We start from the raw sequence: 19,450 nt of genomic DNA, 5'->3' as shown, positions 1-19,450 counted from the left end.
AAAATAGCAAAGAGACAATTTAATGATTTTTAAAACTCATCAGAAGAACACATTCTATGAATCCCCCTAGTCAAATAGTATGTATGCTTAGTAAATCTTCCCTTCTCCTGCTTGTGTGAGTCTAAAAGTTATTGATTTTCTGGTTTCTATTATAGAGTGGCTATAATATTGGGTACCCTTTTCAATATTTTAGATTATATGGTGTTGCTTTAATTTTTAGGTTCCATTAACTTTCTTGGAGCATCTATTTTTAAAATTCCTTTCGGGTTTGCCAGTTACAAAATAAAGAGAACCTGAGGCTTTATGCTTTCTCAGTTTTATTGTATACCTTCCTATGTAAGTTTCCTTTGAAGCTTTGCTTCTCTGGTCTTCGAACTTTTAAAAGAAACACCAGCTATTTTCTTAGTGATGTTAATTATATAAGATGGATCTCAAAAAATTCCAGGAAGCCAATTATGAACAATGTAAGCTCTTAGCCAGAAAAACCTTTCACCCAAAAGTAAAAAAATGGAGACTGTGAGATTTCCATTCTGCAAAGAAATAGAGTTAAAATAAGGTTGCTGAGTTTTCCCAGAAAAACTATAACAGAGACCATTTACGATATATCATTTTATCGATACCTGTGGTTGTAATCTTCAAGGCCCCATTCCAGACCAGGATGCAGTGGTGAGGAGGACGGTACTTCACTCTCGACCCACCCGTCATTGGGAAGCAGTAGGTCTATAAACAAGGAACAAATGAAGCTGTAGTGGGCCAGAGGGAGGAGGATTCAGTGCCTGCTTTTGCTTCGGACACATAAACCAGCCTTGAAGTCAATAAAGCTTCACCTGGAATGGGAGGTCTCACATGATTGCTCCCTGGCTGAGATGAACTGTGCCTTCTAGAGTATCTATGTGTATGACCCACTCACTGACCACTATGACAAATAAATCCATACATCTCGACACCCTTTAGTTACCTGTAAAAGCCTGGTGCTTAACAATACTCCTGATATGTAGGAGACTCATAGAACATGTCTTTTATACCTTAATATTTTTATAATTATGGCTTTATAGTGAATACTCTGAATTATAATTTAGGCATTTACCTGAGTGAGAAAAAGTAATGAAGAAGATGCCCTGAGACCCTGTGTACTGCTCATTGTTTAGACAAAGCAGGGGGAAAGATCCACTTTTTCTATCTGTGCCATAAAAATCTTTTTTTTTTTTTTTTTTTTTTTAGTTTTTCGAGACAGGGTTTCTCTGTGTAGTTTTGCACCTTTCCTGGATCTCACTTGGTAGACCAGGCTGGCCTCGAACTCACAGAGATCCAATTGGCTCTGCCTCCTGAGTGCTGGGATTAAAGGCGTGTGCCACCACCACCCGCCTAGTGCCATAAAATCTTATAAGCCAAAAGCTGGAGTCTGAATTTGGGGTTTCCTACTGAATAAAACATGACATTCTTCTACAAGCTATTCAGTAGTGGAAAAATAACATGTACCCTGATCATCACTGTTAAAGAAGTGAGTTCTGATGAGACATTGTGGGTCAGACATTATGCTAACCATATTGTTCATTCTGAACATTCCTTCCTTTAATACAACTGCAAAATTAACAAAGGGTGCAAAGAACTGTAGGTTGTATCCTTTTCCCTAAATGTCCCCCAAAAGCCTCTTGACAGGCTCTTAGAATGAGCTTCTTTGGACTTTAATCACTACAAAACATTCTACTTCCACCAAGCTGGACAGTCTATGATGTCTGTCTTCACCCATTAACGTTTACATTTGTGCATTAGCAGCATAAAGTCCTGGATCACATCTATTTTTGTGATTTATTGAGCTATCAAGCTGTAATCTACTCGTCAACATTTTTCTAACTGGAGGTAACTTCTTCCTTGTCTTTTGTCTCTTTTAAAGCCTCTTTTCAGGGTTGTTATAGAGTCTTATTATAGCCATCACCTTAACTGTTATTGTATTCCTAGGTCCTAGCTGTTTTTCTTAGTGTGGTGATAGGAGCAGAGGCAAACTTCATGTTGGCTGACTGTGTACAACATACTCAGACCCTGTACGGACTTGTCTTCCCTTGACCCTGACACCTTCGTTAAGCTTTGTGTCAAGTATCCAAGTGCAGAATTCTAATCTTATACAAATATTTTAGATTTAATTGATTGTATGAGTATACTCCTAATACACACACACACACACACACACACACACACACACACACCTGTGAATGTTGACAATGTGTCTTTTAGTCACTAAGTTATTGTTGGCTAAATGGCCCTCTTTAATTACCATATTATGTGGTTTTTTTTCTTTTGTGGAGTCCATATAGTCAAGAATAGCTGAGAAGTGGATAAACAACAACAATAAGAACAACAAAAACCACCACCACCACCACCACCACCACCAACAACAACAACAACAACAGGGCTTTAAATAAGATAAGAAAGCTATGGCCCTGGTCTGCAATGAGCCCGATATTTGGCGTTTAAATAAAGTTTTGTTGAAAATAGCCACACTCGTTCATTTGCACACTTATTGTAGTTGTTTCTGCACTACAATGGCCAAGTTTAGAGAGCTCAATGACCCCACCTTACACTCTTCTTGAGGGTAATGACAGTGTTGCAGCATTGTCCACATGTCTGCTTTCCTGATAGTATTTGACAACATAAAGGTATTCAATCAACGCTAGTCCAGCTGAGAAGGAGAATTCAATTTCCCATCAGCACTGCAGAGTGCCTCCTGCTATAGAGTGATAAATGCACTCCGACTCCTACAAACATAAACATTAGGGGAATTTTATGGTTTCTTCCAAATCCTCCAGGGGATTTGGGACAGGGCAGAAAGTGTAAATCTTTGATTTGAGGTAGGGAGGAAAGACCTAACTAATGGATGACTGGGAAGGATTTGGGCAGTGGGTCACCTCAGCTGTCACCTGAGAGGAGACAATGCAGGCAGAGTGTGTGAAGGTGGGGAGGACAGGGAAAGAGGTGAGAGCTAGAGCTGGGATGTGCCGAGGCTCCCTCCATCAGCGTGAAGTGCAGTGTTGGCGCAGGCTGTGACTCCTCCGATGCCTAGCGCCCCAGGGACACAGCCTCCATCCCACTGCTATCCTGGAGCACCACACTTCCTCCACAGGAGGCCCAGCTAACAGTTTTCCAATACAAATGTGAATTTTCTGATGTTCCAATTTTACAAATGTTATTCTAAAAATTCCTTTTCTGTGTAACAGCTTGAAGAGAATAAAAAATAAAATAAAATACGGAGCAAACTGTGGGCAGTATGTACTATTATTACCAAATTAGATGGAACACAGTATATCAACACTGTGGTCTTAAACATACAAAGACTAGGAAAAGGGGAAGGCAGAAAGCTAATGTTTGGCTCTCCCAGCTTATCTCCTCACTGGACATTACATTTTGTCAAGTTAACTTAGTCCTGCTAAAAGAGGCCTTCCAAGTCAGATGTGGTCAGGCCACTATCCTAGCTCACAAGTCTCTGTGGCACATAACACCTTCACTGGCTCTGAGACTCGGGCCCTCTTGGAATTTCTCAAAGTGCAAAATGTTAAGGCTTGAAGAGAGGCAATGGACATGATGAGAGCAGCATGATGCTATGTTAATTCTAGAAAGTTCATAGACTCTCTAAGTCAGTTGGCTTCCATGAATAGTAAGCTTACCACCCAGCCTTTCACTGAAAATGCAGAGTCCGGGCTATGAGAAGTCGAATTCAGGCAACCTGGGAATGTAGTACAGACACACAAGGATCTAATAATAGATAGACTTTATTCTCTTCAAGCAATCAATGGTTTATTTCTCAACAGGCTTAGGATGCAGCCTGTCCTCCGCTACTATCTTAGAGTACCATACTACTCCATAGTGGACATTATCAAAAATTGTCTAGCGCAGACGGGAAAGGTCTTGAAGGAGCTGAGATTTTCAGACTAACTTGGAAAGTCAGGGTGAGAAATGAAGCAGGTACCTGGCAGGTCACTGGTTAGTGGGTTTTTTGGTTTGTCTGTTTATTTGTTTGTTGTTTTCTTTCTATTGGTATAAAACTTTTTTTATCCACATTTCTGTTTTAGAAGGAAAAGAATGTACAAAATCTTCTCAGAGATTATCTGTGGTCACTGTAATCAAAGGAATCACTTTTTCACTGCAGACACAAAGCATAAAGAGTTCTAAGGATGCTCCTGTGTTCTACAGAGAAATTCCCTTCCTTCCCTGCTTTGTAGACAGTGAGATTGAAAGTCTCAAGATCTGTCAAGAACACACAACTTACTTAAGGTAAGCCAATACATACTGAGTAATTCCTTTTAGCTAGTTACGAGGTAAAGTCAGCACTTCATAGGCATTTCTTAGGACCAGGTAGAAAGACTTCAGTGGTTACAAGGGAACAATGCTAGGCAGGGCCTTTGCTGTGGCTGGGATGAAACAAAGCCAGGTACAGGAATTGAATCCAGGCTCTGGGTATATCAAATATGCATAGTCTTAGGTAAGTTATTTATTCTCACAGACCTTCTATATCTTCACCTGTAAAATGAGGCTAATAATATGAAACACTTTAAATCTGAACATAGATTACTTAACAACATATCTAACAAACAGCAAATAATTAAAATAGAAAACTTTCAGAGGAACCAGTGCCCCCGATATCTCATTCAGATGAAAATAGTTTTATGCTCAAACAATCTCAGATTCACAAGTCCATTCTGATATAATAACATCAGAGTTTGGGATTTGTTCCTGTGACTCTATAGTTTGCTGATATCTTAAGCTTCTAAAAGATACAGGATCGATGCTATAATGTTTATTACATCCACTGAATAGTAGAGCATGCCACCACTGCATGGAAGGTTATAGAATGTTTAGTGAGACATAAGATACTCATCATGTGGTATCAAATGAGGAAAAAAAACTCTTAGAAATTACCTATAGTGCATTTCACTTTACTTTCATTTTATGTGTACATATTTGCATGGAGAAAAGACTTCAAAGATCTACATAAAATGTTATTGATTAGGAGTTATGATAGATAGATAGAGGGATGAGTAATATTAAATTTTCTTTTTAATGCTTTCCCCTAATATTTCTACAATGAATATGTATGTATTGCTTTTGCAATATAAAAAGTAAAAGCTATTAAAGGAAAAAGAAAGAGGGAGATAAAACAAGTTTCTGGGTGACCTGGAGTGTAAGCATGAAAGAGCAATGGAGAAAATCTAGGAGTCTGCTTGAAATGTGACCCATTCCAGTTCTAAAAGAGTATGTCATCAGACAACAAGAATAGTCCAGCTGCCATGCTGATGGCCCCAAGCTGTGCTGCTCCACTATTTACCACATTCATCTTGGAACCAAGCACAGAGCTTGGAGTCACACCATGACCACTCTGTGGTTTCATGTAAATCCATCCAGTTTAAAGTGACTTGGTAACTTTCAATGATCCAAAAGATCTTCCAAAAACTCACAGTTTGCCATCTTTGATTCTCCACTCATGGTTTGTTTTACACAAAACCCTCATGTGTGGGGCAGCAAGCACAGAAAACTGTCACTTCAACTGGAAACCTTGCCAGGAATCTGATTCGCAAGTTCCAAGTCAATGCTCTCACCCACCCCTCAGCTCTCCTGACAAAGTCTGCACTGTGCCTAATTAACTCGCCTTTGTCCCTGATACCTTATCCCTCTTCCCAGGGAAGAGCCGGTTTTGTGGTTGTGTGCGCTAAGAGGATGAACGGGGGAGACTTTACCTTTTCTTTTATCTTGTGGACTGTAAGTACCAAATGGATACAATACACTACTATCATTTCGCCTGGAGGTGCTCAGAGCTTCTTGACAGTTCTCAAAACATGGTCTGGAAAGCGCCCCACACTCTGCAAGCCCCTAAGGGACAGAAACGAAAATTACATTTTAAAAATACATTTCAACTTGGACAACTGAAGCAGGGTGCAAGAATGGTTCTTGTCCGAATCCTCTTTCGAGTCGCAAGCATGTGTTATCTTCAATCATGAAAAGAATCAAAATGGCCCTGTCTCTTCAAACGTCTTTCAATACGAAATAAACAGCCCGGACAATGTAGTGTTAAGGATTGTGAGTGCTGATAGCCAACACAAAAGAGGATTAACTTTATTATTCTTTCCCCCCACTTACAACTGCCTTCTTTCAAATTTTCTTCCATCTGGGAGTACAGCTTGTAGCAGTGTCAATATGAGAATCCAGTTCATGCCAAGGGTGTTTCTCTGCCAACCAGCTGGTTCCCCTCTCCCTCTGCCACTCTTTCTCCCCAGATAAGTGCATATGCTCCAGGACAAGTCAGAACCCAAGCAGTATTTGTCACCAGAATGCCACGATTGTGTCCTACTGCAGACCCCGGGCTTTGGCCAGATGCTAAAGTGGACAGCTGTGACAGGCCAGACAGTGGTTCCCCCTGGGGTCTTTTTCCCTTTCTATTCCTCCTTGGATTCTGACAGTCTGTAAACAAATCCACGGTTTTCTGCAAACTGCTGTACCCAGACTAACACCCCACGAACCATCTTCCCCAGGTGCTGAAGAGGTAACAGGAGGCAGCTGAAGACAGGGAACTCGGTTATGTTTTCGAGCGGCTTGTGGCATAGTAAGCTTTTGCTCCTGTTCCCATGATTTGTCTCCCTAACAGATTTCAGGGAAATAAATGATTTGGAAGTCATTCCATAGCTCTCCTCTTGGCCATTTGTGAGAGGCACATGTCGCAAACACAGACCTGCTCCCCAAGCTCCCTCCTCCAGGAAAGCATTTGGCTGAAACAATGCATTTGATTTTACTTTTTCTTCTTTAGTTACAAAAAAACTCAGTATCTAGCTAAACAAAATATTCGAAGCATCCACTTCTATTCTGTGTCCTAAATAATTAAAATGTTTTCAGCTGCAGAGGCTATTAGCTTTTTGTGAGGGCTTCTAATAGTTCTCCCACACTTAACCACGTTACCCTTGGCTGCTGTAGTGCTAGTCCAACCGAAGCAGGCATAGGGGACCAGTGAGTCCTAGGTTCAAGCTGGAGTCCCAGCAGGCAGGCCGAGGTAGGACCTGCTTTGCCTTGTGTTTTCACTTCACAATAACAACAAGAACAAAAACAATTTTTTCTGCTTTCCTAGCTCTTTGATAAATGACACAATCAATATCCCAACAACTGATCAGTAACCAGGCTAATTAAAGCATCCAGCCTGTAAAATAGAGCTGTCGTGGAGGCCTCCATTAGTGTCCCAGCCAATAAAAAATATAATGGATTTTTAAACATGTGCTGCCTCTGTGAAGATGAGCTGCAGCAGGGAAGTAAGTGTTTGGGGAAAGAGAAAAACAAAACCAGGTCATAACCCATTTTTAAATACCAAGTCTCAAGGCGCAAACAGCACACAATTCAACCTGAAGCTCATCCTTTGAAAAACATGCTTCTGTTCAAAATGATTTGGATTCAATCAAGGGCTCATTATGTATTCTTCCTGAGGTTCTCATCAAAACTGTTTACCTATCTTGTACAACTGGGTAATGTGGGGGAGAAATAACAACTTTATATTTTGACTTTTCTTAAGTAGCATCTTCATCTCTTTTCAATATCAGTATAATGTTCCAGCAATTACACTGGCATTCTTGCCAAATCTAACTAATTGATTTGCCCTGATATCTGAGCAGTGCTTAGACCTTCTATGGGTTATGGATGCTTTTCTATGGACCAGCGGGCACTTGCTGCTCTGTAGGAGAATAGAGCAAAAGCAAGCGTGTACCGCATACATGGTGCACAGCACATGCATGACCCAGTGAGGCAGATTCAGGAGACCACATAGCTGGTTATTTTTTATTTAATAAAGATAAGATGTACATTAGGCTTCTGTCTTTATAAGGAATAGACCCTTTAATCTTCATGGCTACCACAAAGATTTTCTATAGCTGAGAGTCAAGCGTCTGCTTGTTCCCCATGGAAAGCATGTAAATATTAGGGAAAGAAAATGGATCTTTGTTTAAACGTCCTCATAAAAATTGCTTTTTGTAAGAGTTCCTGGTCCTGATCAATTCCCTGAGGAACTATATTAACAAGACACATCTGAGGATGGGTAATGAACAGAAAGTTAATACTTTCTTTTGATGGGATAACACTGATCCCATTCCACTCTGCAATTAAAGATAGAGATACTGCTCTAAATAAAATGCCAATGCAAACTGTCCCAACTCCATGGGCCAGGGCATCACATCCACCCACTCCTTTCACAGGATTTTAGAGAGAGACATGGAACGCAGGACAAGGGAAGGTAAAGATATCTGTAAGTCTGTTAAAGCCATACTCATTCTTTTCCCTTTTTGTTTAGTTTTTGGCCTCTGTGTGAATATGGCGCTCTAGCTGTATTTCCTTTCTTTTCTCTTAGTTGAGGAATCTTTGTTAAAGGAAATATTAAAAGGAAGCTATAATATGCAGATATATAACAAGGGGTGACTGAGACTTCCCTTATGCTGTCCTTCACATCACTCTCCAATAAGTGGGTTCCTTGCATCCCAGGACTCTATAGGAAGGACCAAATTACACCAGACAGGCCTTTTCCTTATGCTAGGAGGCAAGAGACGAGGACATTCAAACTCTGTGCGTAAGTGAAGCCATTAAATATTCATGAAGACTCTGTCACTTAACCAGATGCGCATGTGGAAAACAAGCTCATTCATTATATATAGTCTCCAGTAATTGGCCAATTTACATTTATTTAACATCTACAAGGTTATGTTCAAAAGATCATCAAAGGTACAGTTACTCTTTCCCAATAGTTGATAATCTAGCAAAGGAAGAGCTGGTCTATCATTTCCCTACTCAAGACCACCCTGTCAGATGAAGCGGGTCTCACATTCAGCTTTTCCATTCCTTTAGCAACATTTATTGGGAGCCAGTCACATCTGGAGAAATAAAGCTCCAACAGTGGATAAGCAGGTACCAGAATCTATCTTCTACAGGCCCTCACACTAGCTCTGTATTTTCATGGTCTGGAACAGCAAATTGAGGGGTTTAGTGCAAGTAGTCCATATATAACACAAGGAGCCCCACTGACAGATTATTTCATTTGGAAAATCTTTCATTTTTAAATTTTGGTTGAATTTACTACTAAAACTAATGTTTGATATTAGTTTTCTAAATAGTATATACTCTAACTCTATATAAAGTTGTACTACAGAAACATATTTTGGCCTTAGATACTATCCTAATATGATGATGTATGGTGTACTGATATTTTTGTTAATTTTTATGAACTTACTCATTTTTCCTGAAGTAATTTTTAGGAATATTTAATACTTAATCTTTTAAAATATTGTTTTAAGATAAATTTCATTTATATTTTTGTGTAATTGAAATGTTTTGGTATATCAGCATTTAAGAATGATTTTATACTCCTTTTACACTATATTATTTTATACTATATTATTTTACATGTAAGGTTCACATGTAAGTGGACATTTCCCTGACATTTAAAAAGCACAATCAAATGTTTAAAAAGAAATGACTTCTATTTACTTAATAAAATAAAATAAAAATTCTTAACAAATCAAACTTTAACTTAGTTTCACCTCAGGTCTGTATTATCTAAGTGTAGATTTTAGGGGAGAATATAGAGATCTGATTATATCATGATAATCTTCACATTAAACACTATATATACCCATCCAATAAGGAACTTTCTAAGGTATAGGCATTGCTAGCATATCACCAAAAGTTATATTAAGAAGGATGCTTTCTAAGTAAGTTCAGAACCCTAGGAATTTCTAAACATAAGTCCTAGTAAATACAGACTTGTGATATTTGATAAATGATTTATTTTAGATGCATATTTTCATGCTTTTTATTGTATCTAAAATATACAACCACCTGTTTCTTTCATAGATCCATCAGAGCCTGTCTGGGGCATATTTCTCCAAGTATAGACACAATAAATGTTTATCTACCCCATGAGTGATTGAGTCTGGATATTCTGGTGGCCAGGAATTTTCAGCAAAGTCAAGAATGTTATCACCTCCAGTGGTCTCTCCGGCCTCCTCAGTATCACCAGCTGGATCATGCCACGGATGTTTCCTTCCATGGACATTGATCTCCTCAGCGTTTCCATAGCTTCATGGTTGGACTTGCCCAGAAGAGTTTCCCCATTAACAGCAACCAGTTGGTCATTCATTCGCAGGCGGCCATCCTGAGGCAGAGAGGAGAAAACTGTGTGAGGTGGGAGAGCACAGTGTGATAGGTAGCTGTTTGGAGAAAAGTTCAAGTATGAAGATGAGACAGTCAGAAACGTGAACCTTAATTCTTGGGGATGATCTATTTTCAATGGCAGGAAGAGGTTCTGGAGCTTATCAAGTAGTCACAAATACTAACAATTGTGATCTGTGTGAAAGGAGTTATTTTTAGAAATCTTAGAGTCCCGAGCTGCAATAATTTAGACATTTCTGATGGTTCTTATCTAAATCTCTGTCTGGCAAGCATATGAATCATATGCTCTGCTTTGGCAAAGACCCCGTTGAGACTCAAGGAATCGGGGTTAAGAAACAAAGGCTGTAGCTATCTCTCACAAGGAGGGTTTGCATTTTCAGGCATGGAGAGACATGCTTAAAAGCTGTGTGCTTGACAGCATAATGCCCCTTGTAGATATCATTGCTAGTCCTATTGAATGGAGAGAACAGATTCCTCATATAATTTTCTCTAACTCAAGTACAAACTTACTCATCAACTAGAAGAAAACAGATGTGTGTAGTGAAGAACCAATTTGTCCTAATAACTCTGGCAGGAAAGCTTGACAAAGGAAATTGTCAGGCTTTTTATTGGGATGTTCAAGCTAATAAATACTTTCACCTAGCATCTCCTTCATTTACCACTAAAGCACCAGGACCCCTGATGTGTGGAGAGTCAGCCTCACCCTATCTTTCTATCATTCAAGGTAATTCATTCGGAAGTCATCTTCAGCCAGAAGCCAGTCAGTGATGTCTCCAGCAGTGGCTGATAAACTTGGAGACCAGCTCTTCAGGAAGACAATGTGGGTAGACCACAGGGCATCCCCTTTCTAGGAAGATGAGGGGGGGCGGCGGGGAATGGTGCTTACAGTGTTTATAGACTAGAGACAGGAAACTCTCCTATGCTGCTTGACACTCAGAAAGCCACAAGGTTCATATCTAATTAGAATCCTGTCCTGCTTCTGATGGTAATACAGTCAACAGAAATAAGTGTAGGTATGCCTAGTAATTTACTTTCCCAGAGACTTCTTCTGTTAACTGCCTCCTGTGATACCCATAGACCCAACAAGTTAAGGAGATTTGTGTTTTTATGAAGTTTTCCACAAAAATAATCAGAATCAGGGAATCACAACTACAACTTGTCACTATAGCAAATCAGATGAGACTCACTCGAGCTCGGTTTGGTGAACTTTGACCCTTCAGCCCCTCTTCTTGCAGCCTATAAGCTATGCTTAACTAAATGCAAAAGAATTCTTGCCAGGAGGTGGGGGCGCACGCCTTTGATCTCAGCATGTGGGAGGCAGAGGCAAGCAGATCTCTATGAGTTCAAGGCCAGTCTGGTCTACAGAGTGAGTTTCAGGACAGCCAAAGCTACACAGAGAAACACTGTCTTGAAAAAATTCAAAAAAAAAAAAAAAAGTAATAATTCTTGCAGTAAGAAGTATCTGGAAGTTCAAATGAGCACAATATAATGCAAAAGTCAAAAGAGGGGGAAAAAAAAAAAACCTCCCTGAGAAATGCTCAGACAGTGAAGACTGGAAGCCAATCATGGAGCCTCAGAGAGAAAACCCAAGTCTTGTTGATAGGCCTGGACTAATACAAGGGCAGAGATGGCCAGAGGACTTGTTCCCTAAGGACCAGGGAAAGGGAAGGAGTGACAGTTGTTGGTCTAGAGAGCATGTAGAGATGTCCTACACATGACCTGGTGGGTGGAGTCTTGGCGACACAGGGCTGCAGAGGCCAACCGAAGGAGTCCATGCTCACTGAGAACAGCAAGGAGATGCCAAGGCACTGGGGTCTATAGAGAGTGTGTAGGCTCAGATACAAAGTGCTCTGTGGCCTGCCTCACAGGTTCTTAATGTCTCCTCCTTCTGGCTTTGGAACTTCACTTAACCTTTACCCTGATTCATCAAGAAAGAAATCTCCTCTCTTCTGCTATCCGATTGTGAATTAGGCACACAAAGAATAGGATTAAGCCTCTGTGAAACAGTGAGATGGGTAGAACAACCACCGCCTTAATGGTCTAGTCACATGAAAGGAAGCACAGCTGGAGCTTTTCCAATTTGTCACAGGATGCAGGGAGGACCATTGGGCTGAAGGTTGTCACTAAAATTCTCCTACTGTGGCTGGAAGCTGATGTGCAGATTTGAAAGATGAGGAGGAAGGGGAAGAGTTGGATATGGACACTGGCACTGTCATCAGGAAATGAGCCAGTGTTAAGATCGACAAAGGTCTGTCAACTGGGAGGACACCTCATCCACTATGACAGGAAGAGGGACAATCAAAACTGAAGGGATCTGAGAAAGAACTGAATGAGAGGGAAGATGTGAGAAGAAAACCATTGTATATAAAAGCTAATACCGACAGCTCTTAGCATAAACTTACTTTCAGTTGTATTCTAGTCTCAGCCGTCTAGAATACACTCAAGTAGAATATGTTTACTACAGTCAAGTCCAAAACAGAAAAACAGTCAGGCGACTCACCCCAGGGCCTCTAGAATTTTTTCCTGAGACATTTACATTTGTCACATGTGTCACTAGAGACTTGTGGTCACCATAAAAGTCCACACCCTCTTGTTTGTAGGAGTGGCTGTCCTCTTGCTATTGGTGTGTGCTTCTGGCTCATAAGATAAATGATAATTAATTTCATTAATGGTAATGCCAGGAAGACCACATTGTCTTAACATTTAGAATACCATCAGAGCAAAGAGCTCTGGGCTTAGAAAGGTCCTCAGAGGTCATCTTGTCCAACCTCTTCCATTTACAGATGAATAATACAATGCTCCAAGAAGACGAGGCATCGTTTATCTAAATACCTAGTAAGAGAAGGCACATCCATGTTTATTAAAACTGGCTTGGATGGTTAAGATCAAGGTTTGTAAAGAACAGAAGAGTCCACATCTTGAATTCACTATGATTTTCTACCTATATAAATAATAGTAACTCATCCCCAGAGGGGAATTGCTTCATGAAAAACTTTCAAAACCAGTGAAGACAATATGTCACAGGTAACTGTTGGAAGAAAGCAGTATTTGAAATCTAGGGACATACCCAGACTGCATGGGCATAGGAAAGTATAGGAGATGCTCAAAAGGAAACTGGAGGAAAAGGAAAAGCTTGCCTTCTAACTACATGTCCCTTACTAGACATCATCTAAAATGAAGTTGCTTGGACAAAGAACTTGCTACTCAAACTCAAACTGAAAATCATGAATATCTTTCACTTTGAAATAATTTTCACCAAGGAAGTTAATATTTTTCTATTAATATTATGTTCAGATAGATATGTGGGCATGAGAGTAAAAATACATGAATACAAATATCCATGGACGCTACTTAATAATTTTAGCATGCCTACTTCATCACAATCTGGGTCACGCTTATACTTTTCAAAGGAATAAATCTTGGATTTTGCAAGATAGCTCAGAGGGTAGAGGCACTTGCAATGTAAGCCTGGTGACATGAGTTCAGTTCCCACAACCAGGATAAAGGTGGAAGGAGAGAACCTACTCCCCAAAGTTGTCCTCTGGCTTCTACATGTGTGTCATGGCATGTGTGCTTACATATACAGGCATCATACACACATGTGCTCACAGTAACAATAATAAAGAAATAAATAATTTTAAAGACAATCTTTCTTCCTATCTTGCTATCAACAGAACCCTAAGCAAAAGACCCAGTCCTTACCTTTGGCACCCAAAACAATGTTGAAGAGAGGGGGAAAACAGGAGTAAAAACTAACAGTGATTTCCTCAGGGTACTTTAGTGCAGACACAAAAAACTTACATGAGGTATTAAGTCTCTCTCTTGTATGTGCCTGAGAAGGCTTAGAAAGTCATCAGTTCTAACCACTTATCATAAAAGGAGGGATCAAAGGCTCAGAGACCAGATGCATGAGTATTAACATCTCCCTTCCTCAGAAATATCTGTGGAAACATTTTGTGTGACATCTTCTAATCATTTCTCCCAATGACCTTGTGATATAAATATTACTTCCTACTATAATATAAGGATGTAAAGACAGAGGATTGGTTACATTAATTGATTTCAAAAGGGTCTTAGCATGGCCGGCTCTTATCTCTCCTCTCTTTTCTTTTCTGAGACAATGTCTCAGCTTGTAGAACAGGCTGACCTCACTATGGGGCTCACGATGTAACCCAGGCTGGCCCCAAACTCCCAGCAATCTTGCCTTGCCCCTCCAGTGATGAGGATAGGTATGAGATCCTATTGTGCTATTTTGATTCCAAAATCACATTTCTAGAAATGATTAAGTGTACTAAAATATTAATAAAACACCTTATAAGTTTCTACTGTGTAGTCATTATGCTTAAACTCTCTCAATGCATGAGATAATTGAAACCTTATGATAACACTATTTTCTTAAAGAAAAAAAGAAGAAATTGAGGCTGAGAGGAGTTGGATGAATTGTTACTAGTCATGTTCTGGGAGCAGATCTGAACCCGGTCTGGGTCACTCTGGAGTCTTGTTTTCAGCCCCTTTGCTAATAATCCTTAAGCTTTATGGGTTCTTGGATCTCTCTGAGAATCTAATAAAAGTTATGGATCCTAGTCTCTTCAAAGCAAATATTTATACCAGGGTTTCTCTGCAATGGCACATTTGGACCAGATAATTCTTTGCAATAAGGGGCTGTCATGTGTGGTGCAGGATATTTCATGTGCCTCCCACAGAACTGTAATGACATCCAGGGGCTCCTGTGACCTTCTAGCTCAGCTCTTGAGTACCCCCTGTTCTGAACTGGTGATGAAACATGGCTCCATGCACTTCCATTAGTCTGTCTGTCTAAAACCCCTCCATGTAAGATTGGAGTGATGCTAAGGTAAAGGGCAGGACTCTGCAAAGTCTGAGAGAAGCAAGGGAACTGTCTTTCCCAGGAAGAGTTGGCTGTGGCCCAAGGCCAATCCACATTAGTCCAGGGTGTTGAGAGGATTAATCATGACCAGATGTTGGCTCCTGCCTCGGCATGCTTCTAACAGGACCCTTGGTAAGGCCTCTTGAGATATTATCAACACCCAGGGCCTAAGCCCCAAAGTCAGACTTCACAACATACATTCCCTGGAGCAGCAGATACTCCCGGCAAGATGGCACCTGATTATTGAGACAATTCCCCAAATGAATCCATTTGAAGGTTCTACAATTAATCTATGACAATATATGCCTATTGTAATTTTGAAAATAAACCAAAGCATAAGGCAAATCAATGTGAAAAATAGACTTCAGTTTGTTATCATTTAAAGTCTCTAAGAAACTATAGTTTAAAAGGACACAAATAAACAAAGCACTCTGAAGCACAGTTTGGAAAAGGAAGCCAGTCACACTGGATGTCTGTAGTATTCATTTTATACTGCCTTACCCATGTGAGACGTTTTTCACTTCATATCATCTGCCCTAATACATCTCAGTTGATGGAAGAGGGATACCCTTCCCCAAAAGAGCCCTATCTGGTGTGTATGACTTTGCCCACACCCTCCCTCCTTTCCAAAAGTCCTTTGCACTTATTAGATATCTCCTTATCCTTTCTAGCAAGGCTTGACAGCCATCTTGCTCTCCTAGTTAATCTCCAGCACAACTAAAGCCTCTTTGTTCACCGTTCATGTTGCTATAGCTGATTGTCTGTTGCTGCCCTTATGGAATTAGCTTGTCACATATTTAATTTAGTATCCTTAGCTTGCTAGGTTATAGAATGAGGAGTTTATTCTGTGTCTCCAATCTACTATAGATTGCCTAACTCACTCCAGGGGCTAAAGAAGTGCTTGCTACACTGAGTCACTTGAAAAAAAAAAAATCTTTCAGTCAGGTGCATTGGGACTAGGGTAAGTTTCATCTGTAACAAAGAAATCATTTAATTTATAAACTGTACCTAAGGAGAATTGATGAGCACAGGCTGGCTTGATTACTTTTTGTGTACTGGCCCCGTATTCACTTACTCAGCTATTGTAAACCCTTAGATGGATTTAATTCAGTTATCATCTTTGGAGCCTCGCTCCATTTGTATGGAGCAGAGCAACAGAGTCCCAGCATCTGTGGTATGTGGAAATGTTTGTAAGGAAACTAGAGGACCTTCTCCAGAGCATATGGACAAGTATATTCAAAATCATTTTGATATAATGCTTTCAGAATATAGCCTAATTCTTTTTGCTTAAAACATATGTCAGGCCACTGCGATGTACAACTTCCTACAACCAGAGTGAATCTTATTATTTTTGCAGCATGGAAGTTTGAGAAGGCCTGGCTTAGAGTCTCAGCACTGTTCACTGGCCTATGGCAGGGTAATAACATTCTGCATTCTGTGCTTGTTTTACATCTTCCTGTTTCCTGCCATTCCGAGTCCTTTTCCGCTCCTGCCTATCTCCTTCCGGATTCTGTGCTCCTAATTTACTTTGCCCTAGAAAAGCAGATTAAGAAAGCTTGTTAAGGCATATGTGTTATACATGAATCAGGAATCTTCTGCATGAATGCATAAACAGATTAGACTCTGAGAGATCTTTCCCATTGAAAAAAATGTTATTATATTTACTTTTTTTCCCTTCTCTATGCTTTTTTTCTTTTGGTGGGGGTAGGGGCAAGTAGGCTTATTAGTTTTGATCTATGACAACTACCTGAAATACTCAACTAGTATTCTCGTCTTATGTTACATATATCTGCACATAATTTACATTAGCTGCTTTAGCACAATTTCAGGGTTTGTTCCAGGAGCAGATGTGCCAATGGCAAGACAACATAATATGGCCTGAGTATGTGGGAAAGCAAAGAGAAAACAAGGAAAGAGCCAGGGTCCACGTCCCCTTCAGGGTACATTCTCAGTGAATTTACACTTCCCGTCAGGCCCCTCCTCTGGAAGGGCTCACCAGCTCCCAGTCGCATCCCTCAAGAGGCTTTGGAATTTAAATTATAAACTATTTTTAAATAGGTACTATTTATAGACGCCACAGCACCATCCTGATAGATCAATTTGTATAGATTACCTTTTTCTCTAAGACTATGAAGTCATATATGCTTTTAAGCTTGATGAGATACCAGTGATATCCAAAATGTATACCAAGACCATGTAGTTTCAAATCTTACTTGGTCCAGACCAAATGGACTTTTTATTTATATTTGCAGAAATGAAAAAAAATTAGAGGTGATAAGATTGCAAGCAATGCAATGGTGGAAGCTGAATTGAGACCATAGAGAGTTAGAAGGTATATGATGCGACCTCTGTATAAAGTCCCAGTGTCTAAATTCATAAATAAGCATGATTATATGAATTAATACCTGCTAAAAGTTTTGATGCTTTAAAGGAAAACTGGCTGAAAATTATTTTCCTTATTTGGCTAGTGGTTTCCTTTTTTGAAAAAAACACATAAAACTCTTACTGCTTATGTAGACTACATATGTCTCGATTGGTTTTCCAGTTCTAATTTGTGGTTGTCCATTTGTGAATGCGGACTACTCATTAGTGCTCAGTTCTTACATTTGAGGGTGTACAATGTAGCTGCCCATAACCCAGACTGCCTTAACCTCAGTCAGAGGAACAGCCTCAAAGTCCTCCGCATGGCAGGGAGTGTATCAATTCTTAAAAAAAAAAAAAAAGGAGAGTTGAAGAAATCATTTAACATTAGTGTTCCTTAAAAAGCTGTCCCTTTTATCTTCCTTTGGATTCATTAATTATAGATATGCCATGATTTATAGATACTGGCAGAAATGGAGGTGGAAATTACTCAGGCTGGGAGCTCTGACCAGACTCCTGTTAAGAGTGGGGTGCTCTAAATGCTCCACATTACCAAGAGACCCAGGAATCCACATCTGGTCCTTACCCTTCTACTCCTGTGGATTTTCTTCTCCTTAATTCAGTTTAGTCATTTGAAATTGATCATCGTGAATACTTGCATTAGTTAAAATTCTCAGATCCACTATGGAATAGTGAAGATTATGTAATTCTATATCTTTAAGAAAAATCACTCCAAATTTCTTGATCACACAGGATCAAGTTACTTAAATGATGTCTATTTCATATTCTGGGTGCATACATTTGCAATTAGCTATGCCAGGCATTTTTCTGTTACTTAATTTCAGTATCATCAAGTAGTATTTATTAAGCACAAACTGGGCTAAATTAATTTTGTACAAAGTAGCAGTTGTAAATGCATTCTCTCTGTTTAAGAGTCCTTAAATAACCCATCCACCTGATACATGACATTTGTTTCCCTTAGGAAAAAAAAAGCTCTTAAATTTGAATTTTTATCTTATTATTTCAGGGCTTCAATAGGGTACATTCTACTCCTAACATCTGCATATGAAAAAAGTACTAGCTAGAACTAGTGTGATGCACTGTATGGAATTCTTTCTTATGCTTATGCTAGTGATGATGATTTTCCTAAATTAAAAAAAAAAAGATGGATCTTTTCTAAAGAGTGATTTCAGTTATAAAAAAAAGCCGTCTAAGTGTAAGCAATAAATATAAAATAAATTAAATTTTATGTAATATAGTTTATCAAAATCAAAGCAAAATAAAACCATTGTACCTGAAATTTTTGAGCAAATGATTAAAAATTTAAAGTCTTCAAAGTGACTATAGAGTGAGTGACCTTGGAGAAAATACAAAGTGATGGTTTAATTCAGATTTGGAAGAAGAGGCATACTTTTCCAAGTGCAAAACTGACAACATGTCTTTCCATTTAACAGCAACAACAGCATGTTTCACTTGAAATTCCAACCACAAAAAATGAACTTAAAAAAAAAATCATCCTCAAGGACATCCTGATTTCATCCTAGTCACAGCTCTTGGTTGTAGAGAAGCAGACACATACTCTTCCATTTGGTTCCTATAAGCAATTACACTATCCTTTGGGATGAACACCCAGGGAGAGTGATAGAAACTGAAATAAACGTAGAAGCCTGCTACTGTGTAAGCATGCTCCAAGTACTCCAAGCTTACTCCATCAGTACTCCAAGAAGTAGCATTGTGCTGGTGTGGTCCATGCCAGTTTGTGAACAGTGATGCTTCAGAAGGCTATGCAAGGAACTCCAGATGCCACGCCAGCCTGTAACTGCATGATTTTTGCAAAGCAGAATTTCTGGGTGTTATTTTTTCTCCTTTGTGAGTGTGAGAGTATTGCATGTATGTGTATGTATACACCAAAAAGATTGTGCTCCGGTATGCATGGGTATGTCTCGTGTGTGTGGTGGGTGGGTGGGGGGAAGTCAGAGATGACATCAGGGTGTCATCAGTCACTTCTCAGTCTCTGGGTGT

At 39.6% G+C, this 19,450-nt stretch overlaps 1 protein-coding gene across 1 annotated transcript in view; it reads right to left on the bottom strand.

The window, feature by feature from the left end:
- The window catches only part of Pard3b (par-3 family cell polarity regulator beta), a 993,910-nt gene that overhangs the window by 408,862 nt on the left and 565,598 nt on the right, over positions 1–19,450 (bottom strand). The window contains 3 exon segments of the mRNA XM_036173329.1: positions 621–720; positions 5,727–5,859; positions 9,995–10,165. Coding sequence (XP_036029222.1) covers positions 621–720; positions 5,727–5,859; positions 9,995–10,165 — 404 coding nt within the window.

Source organism: Onychomys torridus, chromosome 23, assembly GCF_903995425.1.
Source record: "Onychomys torridus chromosome 23, mOncTor1.1, whole genome shotgun sequence".
Lineage (NCBI taxonomy): Eukaryota > Metazoa > Chordata > Mammalia > Rodentia > Cricetidae > Onychomys > Onychomys torridus.
This window is presented reverse-complemented; position numbering and strand designations above follow the sequence as displayed.